General features: G+C 37.9%; 1 protein-coding gene across 1 annotated transcript; it reads right to left on the bottom strand.

The window, feature by feature from the left end:
• Positions 1-1,342: 1,342 nt before the first annotated feature.
• On the bottom strand, positions 1,343-4,708 carry LOC145814055 (uncharacterized). The gene has a single exon (XM_082910580.1). It carries the CDS (start codon positions 4,706-4,708, stop codon positions 1,343-1,345), a length of 3,366 nt encoding a protein of 1,121 aa, XP_082766706.1.
• Between the last annotated feature and the right edge of the window lie 7,832 nt (positions 4,709-12,540).

Below are 12,540 nucleotides of genomic sequence, written 5' to 3'. Positions count from 1 at the left end.
TCTTACCCGCAGTTACCCCAAAGGTGCATTTTTGTGGATTTAGCCTTAGCTTGTATTCCCTAATTCTCTCAAAAAATTTCTTCAATGCAGTGTAATGGCTTTCCCGATCTTTGGACTTGACAATCATGTCATCTACATACACCTCAACTTCCTTGTGGATCATATCATGCAAAAGAGTGGTAGCAGCTCTCTGGTAAGTAGCCCCGACATTCTTCAAACCGAATGGCATAACCCTGTAGCAGTATGTCCCCCATGGTGTGGTAAATGCTGTCTTTTCTCTGTCCTCTGGAGCCATGAGGATTTGGTTATACCCTGAAAAACCATCCATGAATGACAGTAAAGCATGTCCTGTAGTGAAGTCTACCAATTGGTCGATATATGGCAATGGGAAATCATCTTTTGGGCTAGCCTTATTCAAATCCCGGAAGTCAACACAAACTCGAATTCTGCCGTCTTTCTTCGGAACTGGCACAATATTGGCTAACCAAGTAGGATATTCTGATACTAGCAAAAAACCAGCATTGATTTGCTTAGTAACCTCTTCTTTAATTTTTAAGGCCCAATCAGGACGAATTCTGCGAAGCTTCTGTTTGACAGGTCGGGCCCCAGGGTCGAAAGGGATCCTATGCTGTACAATCTCAGGGTCAATTCCTGGCATGTCTTCGTAGGACCATGCAAAAACATCTTTGAATTCTGTTAATAAAGCAACTAATTGTTCACGTTCCTCTGAAGACAATGTAGAACCAATTTGAATCAAGCGAGGATCTTTTTCAGTACCCACATTTACAGAAACAATTTCATCCACTAATGGCTTAGCACGCCTTTCTTCCTCCCAGTCGATTAAATTTTTCAAAGCCCGAGGGATTTCTTCCTCTTCGTTTTTATCAAAATTTTGAAAATTTTGGTCAATATTATGAACTATGGGCACAGAAAAGTAAGCGGAAATCACATCTTCATTCAAAGCCTCGGGCTCACAAGTTGCAACAGACTCAAAAGAGAAAGAAAAAGAAGACTTAGACATTTTAGACAAACTTAAATCTGCTTCTAACCCCACAGGCCCACCAAACTCAGACTCAACAGCCAATTCAGAACTCTCAATACAACTCTTTTCAAAATGCCAATTTATTTGTGAGCCATTCACCGCATCCATGATGAAGCTTGAACAGTCAGCAGGTACCTCTTCCCCGATCACGGCAATGGTCATATCCCCCAAATTCATCGGTTCAGCGTTAGTATGTGATTCTATCAGTAAGTCAGCCAGTGTTAGACCCAGAACTTCCTCTGTGCTGCTTTCGGAGCTGACTTCTCTATCTTGTCTGATGTCGATACTAGGATCTACCCCCTACTCATCACTGTCAGAAAGCTGATGATCGAAGAAGATCTTAAACCCAAGGTATCTCTTTTTCTCCACTTGATCAATCCAGGGCTCGGGGAAACCACAGAAAGGGAAGTCTTCTCCTTGGCGGACAAAGCGTCCGTTCAAGGTCCCACGAATTGGCTTATGAACTAACTCAAACTGCTGCCCGGTTCTCTTGGCCTTGATCCTCTCCCTGATCTCTTCAGTTTTCCTTTTCCAGTCATCAACTGTGGGTGCATACCCTAGTCCGAATGCATGTGGGTTATGAGGTACTTCACTGGTTGTAGTAATACTTTTCTTGCCACTTTGTCCCAATCCCATCCCTGGAATGTGACCTAGTTTACTCATGAAATAGATTGATTGGGCACTGACGTATACACCTTCATCTTCTGCCATGAGCGTTTGAACTAGCTGGGCCTCTGCCAATGTAAAACCTGATAGGAATACATCTTCTTCCCCATGCTGTATTTCTAGCAGTGGTGTTGTGACTTCTAGGGGAGGATGAATGGATGAATTTCCGAAGACAGTGGCAATTCCTCCGCCGTATGGGTACTTTACCAATTGATGTAATGTGGATGATACAACTTTTATCTGATGAAACCAAGGCCTTCCCAATAGCAAGTTGAATGTTGCGGGAACATCCATGACATGAAATTCAGCTTCGTGCTCAGATGGACCCACTGCTATTTGTACTTTGATTGTCTCAATCACTTCCCGACTAGTATTATCATAGGCCCGGATCAATTGAGTAGTGGGCGTGAAATCTGCCGGCTTTAGCCCGATTGCATAAGCAGTGCGTGTAGGGCAAACATTGATGGCTGATCCGGTGTCAATCAGAACAATCGGTATCCATTTCTTTCTGCATTCCAGTGATACGTACAGAGGCTTATTATGTCCCGATCCTTCTTGTGGCAACTCTTTGTCAGCAAAAGTTATTGCTGGGATTGTTTCTCTCGGGGTGATTAATGACACTAATTGCTCAGGAGTGGTGTCAATTAACAGCTTAGCCTTGCTCAACATTGACAACATTGCCTGTCGATGTTCTCGAGAAGCCATGAGAAGACCCCAAATAGAAATGTTTGCTTGGATCTTTTTCAGTTGTTTTAGAACCAGGTCTTCTTCTACCTCTTTCTCTTTTTCTTTCTCTTTCTCTTTCTCTACCTCTTTATCTTTGCCAGAGGGTTCTCCTTGGTCTAGATGTGGAGGCTTGAAGTAGCGCCCACTCCTAGTCAAATGATCAATTTCGTTTGCATACCAAGTCTCATCCGGCACATGGTTTACCCATTCATCATCAGTATGGGCCAGCTGTAGGTCATTATCATCCCACCATTCGCCTTCGTTGACTGAAAGGCAATTATCTAGCGCTGCTTGAATCATTCCAACAGTATGCTCTAACTGGCTTTCTGGTTCTTCTTCTCTTCCTTTGGACCTCTTTCCTTTACCATATTTAACAGGTTTCCCGAAATCAAGTCTTAGTTTATCCCCTTTTCTTTCAGTTTCCTCAGCAGAAGTTTCATCATTGCTTGACCAACTGTGACTGTAATTCTCCGGTTCCCACCATGCCCTCTGCACATTCTCAAGATCTAATTCTTCAAAGAAATGAAGATTAGCCAAGTCCTCCTCTGGGTCGGCCAAATCATCCAACCCCTGTTCAAGTACATCATCTCTGACAACATTGATAGAAAATGAGTCAGGCAGATCAACCTCAAGCTTTAGTTGACCATTGGGAATAATATACCGGCTAGGATCATACTTTTTCTCTAATAGTTTGCCAGCCTCAAGCATAGGTACTACCACCATAGGGTTTTTGGGTTTTGGCTGGGTTGGAGGTGCATCCATCATGCATAACTCAATGCCTTCAGGAATATATACCTCAGGTTTTGGTAAATGAGTAGGTGTGATATAGATACTGGGGTTGAAGGTGGATGAAAATGTATGGATGAGGTTAAGATGAGGAGGTGATGGAACTCTGTCATGGGGTGGCAACGGGTTGGTAGTGACGTTGGGTTTTGGCGGTTGTGGGGGAGCTATGACTTTATTGTCTATGAGATCTTGGATCTTATGTTGGAGACGAAAGCAACGATCTGTGTCATGTCCTGGTTGTTGGTGGAAAGCACAGTGTTTGGTAGGGTCATGTTTGGCTGGGAGAGGTTCGGGAAGAGGTCGGGGGTCCAAAGGTTTCAAGTACCCTCTTTTTATCAAGATGTTCATTGCTTTAGAGAGTGACATATAGAGAGGAGTGAATGTTCTACTTGGAGCTTGGGTTGTGTTTTGCAGGCCAGCATGAGCAAAGGGATCGGTTATTTTAGTGGTGGTGGCAACCAAGTTGATTTCAGAGGGTTTCACAGCTGTGCTACCACTAGCGGTAGTATTGGAACTGCGACCAAAAGGTTTCCGAACAGGTTCCTTATCATCAATAATTCCCTGTTTGATGGCATCCTCTATCTGAACCCCTATCTCTTTTAAGTCATTAAAAGTGAAGAGCGGGAGGACTATCATTTTTTGTAACATCTTTCCATGTAGATTTCTAACGATCATACAAATTTGGTCCTTTTCAAGTGGTCTGTTGGTCATCATTGCTGCCTTTGCACTCCATCTGGTGATAAAGGTCATGAAATTTTCATTGGGCTCTTGACTGGTGGCTTCTAATTCCCGAGTAGTCACTTCAATCTGGGTGTTATAAGCATACTGGGTGATAAAGGCCCCGGCTAACTCTTCCCAACTTTGTTTTACCGAGTCCTCTAACTTGGCGTACCAGATGGCAGCCACTCCTGACAAAGTTCGTCCGAATAAAGAGAGCTTTTGCGGACGAGTCAAACCCATAGGCTTTAAGACATCAGAGAATAGGCGAATGTGCACCATTGGGTCACCGGAGCCATCAAACCTATCAATGTGTGGCATTTTAAACCGTTCTGGCAACTTCACAGCTGTCTCAGTGTACCCGTCTTCAATGTCCGAGATTGAATTGACTCCTTGTGCCTTTTTGAAAAGTTTTTCCAACTTGGCCAGCTTCAACATAGTTGAGTCAGACTCAGGTGCTTCAGAGGGATGGAGCCCTCCCACTGGTTGTGGAAGAGGAAATGATCCTCCTGAAGTTTGTGCAGGAACCCTCAGATCTTCTGGTGAATTAGGTTCGGGAAACTCGTCAACCGGTGGAGGTGGAGGTGGAACTGGCTGAGCCACCGGAGGTGGTTGAGTAATGGATCCCCCAGATGAGCGTTGCAGTTCAGCAAGAGTATTGCCTTGAGCAGCAAGAGTAGTGCCTTGGGCAGAAACCGTAGTGGCAACAATATCCATGCTCCGTTGAAGGCCCAATAGTATGTCTGCTATATTTTTTGGAATTTGAGCCATCACTGATTCTGGTGAGTTAAGTGGTGATGATCTAGCAGGTGAAGAAGGGGTACTCTGGATAGTTGATGAAGCTTTTGCTTTTTTTCGTGTAACCGGTGGCAAAGAAACTAACACTGGCTGACCCTGAACCAAATCTGTACTTTTGCAAAGTCTACCAATGCGGGTCCACAGAACTTGGGGGATATTAGACCTTTCGGAAGCTATAGTGCTCGACTACTTTGCTGAAACAAAATGGGACCCCCAATCAGAATTTCAGCAGCATCCCAGCTCAACTGATTACTGCTAACTCATGTTGAAAAAAAACAACTGAACTCAACCACACAAGCTGAAATGACTGAACCACTCATCTGAATCTAAGAATCCCCATACATTGCGCATAACACATAGCATGAAAGAGAACAAACACCCCTATGGGGGCTAGGGTTACCCTGTCCTAACTTTGAAATGATCTAGGGTTTCACTATTCAAACAAGCGGCATCATACATCCTAGAAATGGGAGAGCATCCTGTCCTAATTTTGGAAGGTACTAGAGCTCATTATATGCACAAGGTTGGCTCTACTCTAGGGGTTGAAGTCAAGGTGACGTTACCAAAGAGTCCTTTGGGTCATAACCAATAAAGATCCCAGGAAATCAGAAGAGTCAAATAGCCTCTCTTCGGAGTCTGAGAACCTTAGATAGCAAAGCTAGATAGCAAGGCTACATAGCAAAGCTACCCTTTTGACAAATCTCAAAAGGTTACAACACAAGGCCTCTAAAGTATCGTAAAAATAGGTGTAGTGTCACAAAAAGCTTACCTGTGCTCCCACCAGTATCTGGGCAACACAAGGACTTGAAGTGCACCAATGAATGCAATGCAATGAACATATAATTAAAAATAAAAGTCATATCATGGAGTTCGAGTCAAGGTTTCATAAAATCCCCAGCAGAGTCGCCAGAAACTGTAACATGCCCGGGGGGTACCCGCGCGCGTTAAACAGTTCGGACCCCCAAGATCTCTTTGATCTATTCTCACGAGTGCAATGTGAAACGTAGATGAGAGTCCAGATTTGGCAACTTTTATTGAAAATCCATTTTTATTGCAATTTTGTCAAAAATGGACTGCGTCATCAGATCTCAGAGTCGCCACCTAATATTTTGGGAAATTAGGAAACCCATGACTCGGTGCCAAGGCCACTGTTTGTCGTAACCAAGGATGCTTGGCTCGGAACCTTAGGTATGAGAGGGGAAGGTCAATAATGAGCACCCCCGCCCACCCGATCAAAGATCGGCCTTTACTAACCACGATATGAATTTTATTTTATTTATATGTTCATGTTCTGATTAGTTAATAAATCCTAAAATTTACTATGTGAAGCATACAAGTATAGACTATGTCACCCATTTTGGAACAACTTGATTTCATGTAGTTTTGAAAGAGTTTTGAAAATGTATAACCCAAATAAATTGAGTTTACAAACATGAAAATCAACATCATTCCAAATTAAGCGACACAACCTCCATCCACTGACATTCATACAATTATATCACATAAGCAAATAGCCACATGGTAAAATGCTTAAACATAGTAAGAAAAACATACACAAACGGGATGCTAAAGCATAAAAACTTACATGTTTGACGACCCGCGAACAAGCTACAAAACAAAGTTAGTAAAACATGCATGATCTTATATACAAAATCCTAATGCAATTCACTCATGAGATGTAACTAAAGATTCAGCCTCTAAAATATGATATGTGAATCATCTCAAGAACATGAGGTAGCGCACATAATCACATAGGAATTGATTAAATCCACAAATGCAAACTTAGCCGAATCAAGATGCATGAAACATGGATGCAAAGCATAACTATGATGAAAAATAAATATGATGTTTATGTACAAATAAAGAAAGCAAGTAAAAGAACGGGATAGAAAGAAACGGGGCGGGAAATTATTACAACGCTCTGAATAAATTATTACAAACCAGATAAGAGAGAGAGAAAGGAATATTACAACAAAATAAAAAATCTCACAAACTCTCAAAATAAAAAAATAAAATAAAATAAAGAAACTTCATGTGCGCCGGAAAATATTTTGCTTGACGTAGGAAGACTACTCCGTTCTGTTCGGAGAAACTTATTTTTGCGGAAGCACTATTCATCCCGAGATACTATTCACTGCCGGAAGTTACTATTCATCATGACAATTACTATTCACCTTTCTTGATCGTTATTCATCTTACCGGGCATTTTTCATCCGCTGTTACTATTCATCGCCGGAGGTACTATTCATCGATGGGGCTATTATTCATCGTCGGGGTTACTATTCACCGCCGGAAGTTACTATTTACCGCCGGAGGTTACTATTCACCACCGATCACTATTCATTTGGCGGGGTCACATCTTTTAACAAATTAGGTGGTTTGACCAACCATTTAAAGTGATAAAATTATAACAATTTATAAATAGTAAACTACAACATTTTATGTAAATTACAACGGTTTATATACAACAGTAAATTACAGCAGATAAAGTAGTAAAATTAGGTGGTCCAACCGACCATTTAAAGCGATAAAAAAAATTATGAAAAACAATAAATAAAGTACTTAAACAAATTATATCACATTTTGAAATTAAATGAAAGTTTGTGAAAACTCACCTTTCGGGGACATGACGAATTTTCTGATTCACAAACTTTCTTTTGATCACCCTCAAGTCTGTGGAATGTGTTCTCAATTCTCAGTCAAAATTTGGAATTACAACTTTAGCGGTTCCTTCTTTCTGATTCTTTTTCTCTCAAAATTCCCTCGTACCAATTCCCCTTTTTTTTATTCTCTCTCCCAATTTTTTTTTGACTCTTCTAATCTCTCCCCTGCCAAAATCCTCCTCTTCCTTCTCTGATCTTCCCCCTTTTATAGAAAATAATTGTAAGAAAAAGACAAAAGAAGAAACGGTGGTGGAAGGAGTTGATTTCAAAAGATGCACAGTAAAATTACTATGCACTTTACAATATAATAATATATAAAAGAGATTATTAGCATAAATACATGTACAAATACCCAGAAAAATATAAAAAAAAAAACACACAAATACGTAAAATTAAAATACATGGGCTAATAAAATATATTTTAGTAGGCCAAATATGCAACATAATTTGACCAAAGCGGGTCTAAAGGCACAAAAAACAAAAAGACGCACGATGGGATTGTAGTGAATTTTTTTTCAAATGAGGAATAATACCCTTATATAATATAATATAATATTATATATATACAAAAGTATGGTGCGTGGGTGAAACTAGGGTACTGAATAAATTTAATAAAATATTATATAATAATATAACATAATATATATATATATATAATACATAATAAAGGGAAAGAAAATGGAGAAGGAGTCTAAAATAATTTGGCAAAAACAGGTGTAAGACTAGGATTAAAGTTTATATTCCATCTTTTTACTGAGAATTTTGTGAGATAGCATATTCCTGTTTTCATCATTGAGTAATCAAAAGAAAGCGCCCAAGTCTTAGGGCCGGTCAAAATGGGGTGTCTACACCAATCCTCCATATGCAGTCTGTGCCTTCCAGCTGGCACAGCTGGCACACACTCACAGAGACAGAAAAGGGGAAAGCTGGCCGACTAGTTTAAGTGGTCGGCCGACCACCTGCCCTGGTCGGCCGACAAGGGTCAAAAGGCTCAAGCTTCAAAAGCTGGTCAGCAGCCTCTAGGGGTGGTCTCCCAACTCAATGCAAGCTAGTGGTGTAGTGGGAGACCAGTAATTGTGGTCCAAAAGTGAGGGAGACCAGCTACCTAACAAGAAAATCGGTCAGCGGGAGAAAAGTGGTCTCCAAGGAGAAAAGGTGGTTTCCCAACCTTGTACCACCTTCCAAACAATGAAAACAAGGTCCATGCCAAAAATGAACCAAGACGGATGCAAAACGAGGGTTCGGGGGCCAAAACGCGCCTCCGGAGGCCCTGAAAACTGATTATTAAGCATCGAAAGTGGCGTGTGACCACGAAGGTGGTCTCCTGAGTCACAGTGTCCCTCTAGAGAGAGGAAACAAGGTGTGTGCCAAAAATCGGAGCAAACGAAGAAAGTTAGGCGGTCCCGAACCGAGGCGCACGGCCGACGGCTTCGAAATTCAGAAACTGGTCTCCAAACGGGAACAGTGGTCTACGACCACGAAAAGTAGCCTACGGCCACTGAGAGATGGTCTACGAGACCTCTCTTTCCCAGAACCTGGTTCGCAAATCGAGGCAAAGCACAGAGTCCCGAAGTCCGGAGGCAAGGCTCTCAGCCGAGACTCCGTAACCTCAGGACGAGCACAACATGCGTCATCACTGAGCGCTCAATCGATGACGTCTGAGTCTTAAGGTCGATCAAAAATGGGGCGTCTACATATACCGTTGGTTCGAGTTCTCTGGAGACATCGTGGGACGGAAGAGTCAACGTGGAAGCGATAAGGTATGATACGTGCCAATTACCCTAAACTTTTCGACTCTAAAGGTACGAATTAATTTCGAGGACGAAATTTTTTTTTTAGGAGGGTAGATTGTGAAAACCCATATTTAAAATATTCTTAAAAGAAAATAAATAAATAAATTAATTAATTAATGTTATTCAGAACCTATCCAAAATATAGAACAGTGAAAAAAAAATTTAGTTTTAAATTAACCTAATTCTATCACTAACAAAGATCTTATTAAGAATAATAAGGTATTGATGTTCAATAATTATTGTTATAAATTATTATTAAAAAAATATATATAGGAGAATCAAATTCGGTGGCAAGGGTATGCCACATGCTAACTTGCATGTTGGCTTGGTGAATTCCACCAAATGATGGCTTTTGGGTAGAGTGAAGTTTATGGCAGGGAATAACATCATGAAAAGAGAGAGAGAGAGAGAGAGAGAGAGAGAGAGAGAGAGAGAGATCTGCCTATATATATCATAGGTAGACTTAGTTCATGGACACATACAAACAAAAGGAGTATATACAGGTGAGGAGAGATTCAGTAGAAGGGAAAGAAGAGGGGAAGGTTAAGGAAGTAAAATTTTTCTACCACTTCGTCACCTTTTTTAATCCTACTATTAAGTAAGAAAACCCTTTCAACTCTCTCATTTCTTTTTATTAGTGAAATTTTCAGATTATGTCCTTGTGATTAAAATAACTACTCATAAATAGAAATTTTATATATATGTGTAGGAATTTTGTGATGTGTATATCAAGTGTTTGAAGATGTTGATAGTCTTAAAATCATCTTATTATTGTAAAGAAATAAGCTTGCATGTGTAATTTATACATTTAAAGAGAAGATTGAAAATAATTAATCTGTTTTGAATCTGCCAGAATGTTGCCTAAATTTTTAGACAATTTTATACTCAAAATTTCGAGATGATTTCTGCTACAAAGTTGTTTATAATGATGTCTAGTTCATCTAAGAATTTTGGCATCAATTTTTGAGCTTTCTACGAATTTATATAAATATTTTTACTAAATCTGAAACTGTGTTGAGAATAATCTGTTTTGAATCTGCCAACATGTTTGCCGGAATTTTTAGACAATTTTATACTCAAAATTTTGAGATGATTTCTGCTACAAAGTTGTTGATAATGATGTCTAGTTCATCCATAAATTTTGGCAACAATTTTTGAGCTTTCTACGAATTTATACAAATATTTTTACTAAATCTGAAACTGTGTTGAGAATAATCTGTTTTGAATCTGCCAGCATGTTTGCCCGAATTTTTAGACAATTTTATACTCATAATTTTGAGATGATTTCTCTACAAAGTTGTTGATAATGATATCTAGTTCATCCAGAAATTTTGGAAACAATTTTTGAGCTTTCTACGAATTTATAAAAAAATTTAACTAAATCTGAAACTGTGAGACAGATTTTACTATGTATTTGAAAATTTATTTAAAATTCTATACTAAGCCAAATCTGGTAATTTCTAACTAAAAGATGAAATTTGAGAAGTCTAGTTTCATGATAAATTTTTAGATTATGGATTTGATCTATAAAATTAAGCATGGAATTAATGTAAGGAAATGTGACAAACTTGTGTCATAAAGATTGCTGGAAATTTTACAGGATTATTTACATCTTATTTTTCTGAAATTCTTTCTGAAAAGTGACCTAAACATCCCTATTGAGTATTCTGTTCAATTGCACGAATTTTAGGATTGCGTAAATAATTTATTGAAAATTTTAATATCTAAGTTATTATGTTCATACCATAGTTTAAATTAATTGTCTATTAAATTTTGTACATTTAATTACTATTGTGTGACATGTATAATGTTTTATGTTGGGAGTTTTTTTTTTTTTATTGGTATAACATTATTGGTGATTGAGAATTGAATAATTTGTGTTTAATATATAAATTAACCGAAGTGATTGATGGTATATAATAAGTTACTGATAAAGGGTTAATACCGAGTATTTAGGGCGAGCCCTGATTTTTTAATAAGTTTTAAGTAAATTGCATCACGAAACCCTAAGATGGCACAGAGCTTATTTGAACCCTTATTTAAATCTTATGACGTTTCAAAAAAAATTTGGGGCATCACAGTATATATGTGGGTTTTGGAATTGTTGGATTATATATCTGTATAGTTATCTTTCAATTATTGCATTATAAATAACTGTTTTGGCTATTGGTGAAGGATAACATTGCTGTGTGTTAGAAATTGCATGTGGATTAGGCAAACTGAAATCATTTATATCATGAAGCATGTCATGGGTTTTGAAATGCTCGTATTATGTTTTGAGAACATTTGTGTCATTTTGAAAACAATATTTTAGATCACATGTATTGTAGCAACCTTAATATTTCTTAAGTCATTATCTGTTATTATTATTACTTTTTTTTATTGCTTTATTATTTGTGCGGGTACATGAAAATTTAATGTGTTATTTAATTAATTTAATGTGATATTTAATTATTTATAGTTCATTCGAATATATATATATATATATATATATATATATATATATATATATATATATATATATATTTATATATAAAAGGTGTTATATATATTGATCGTATATAGCATATTTATATATGTTGTATTTATATAATAAAATGTAATATAATAGTAAATTAGGTTATAATAGCATTGTCACTAGGAAAAGAAAAAAAAGAAAAGAAAAGTAGAGAGTGTGCTCTGTGTGCGGTTGAGAGAGAAAAGAGAGACGGAGGAGAGAAATGAGAGGTGGAGAGAAAAATAAAAGGATTAGGATTTTATTTTGGTTGTTTCATTAATTTTCCAAGTATTTCTTTGATCTTTGAAAAAATAATTGTGAGTGGAAAACTCATTTTCCTTGATTTATATTTATTTATTTATTTTTATTTATTTGATGTTGGTTGGGTATTGTACTTGCATGTAGACGATGGTTTGATTTTAATTATTTTAGTTAGTTGTGCATGCAAGGTTTAAGATTTTTATATATATTTATTTTATAGATGTAATCATATTCATGGATGTATAAAATTAAAATAAACTATAAACTCATAGATAAATTCCGTATTGTCCACTATGACTCCGTAAATTGTTGTTTTATTTGAGTGCTGATAAGAAATAGTGTAAAAAAAAAAAAAAAAAAAAGGTGAGGATTATGAGATTTATTTGAATACCACAGGCTCGGCATTGTTATTTTTGTCCTCATGAGTAGATGAGGGATTATATATATATATATATTGTTGCCTCGTTTTTAGGAGCAGACAGTGCTTTGATTTACATGCATACGTATATGTTAACCGTCTGGGGAGTATAGGTCAAACTCGGGACGATATCCTCGTGCAAGTTTGGCTTCGAAGCAGTGTTAGGTATATGG

The sequence above is a fragment of the Camellia sinensis genome, unplaced genomic scaffold (assembly GCF_055761805.1).
Source record: "Camellia sinensis isolate YWXY unplaced genomic scaffold, ASM5576180v1 Unanchor1, whole genome shotgun sequence".
Lineage (NCBI taxonomy): Eukaryota > Viridiplantae > Streptophyta > Magnoliopsida > Ericales > Theaceae > Camellia > Camellia sinensis.
This window is presented reverse-complemented; position numbering and strand designations above follow the sequence as displayed.

What these genes read in the sequence shown, in the direction of transcription:
- LOC145814055 (XM_082910580.1), bottom strand. Translation starts at nt 4,708, where the DNA reads ATGGCTCAAATTCCAAAAAATATAGCAGACATACTATTGGGCCTTCAA.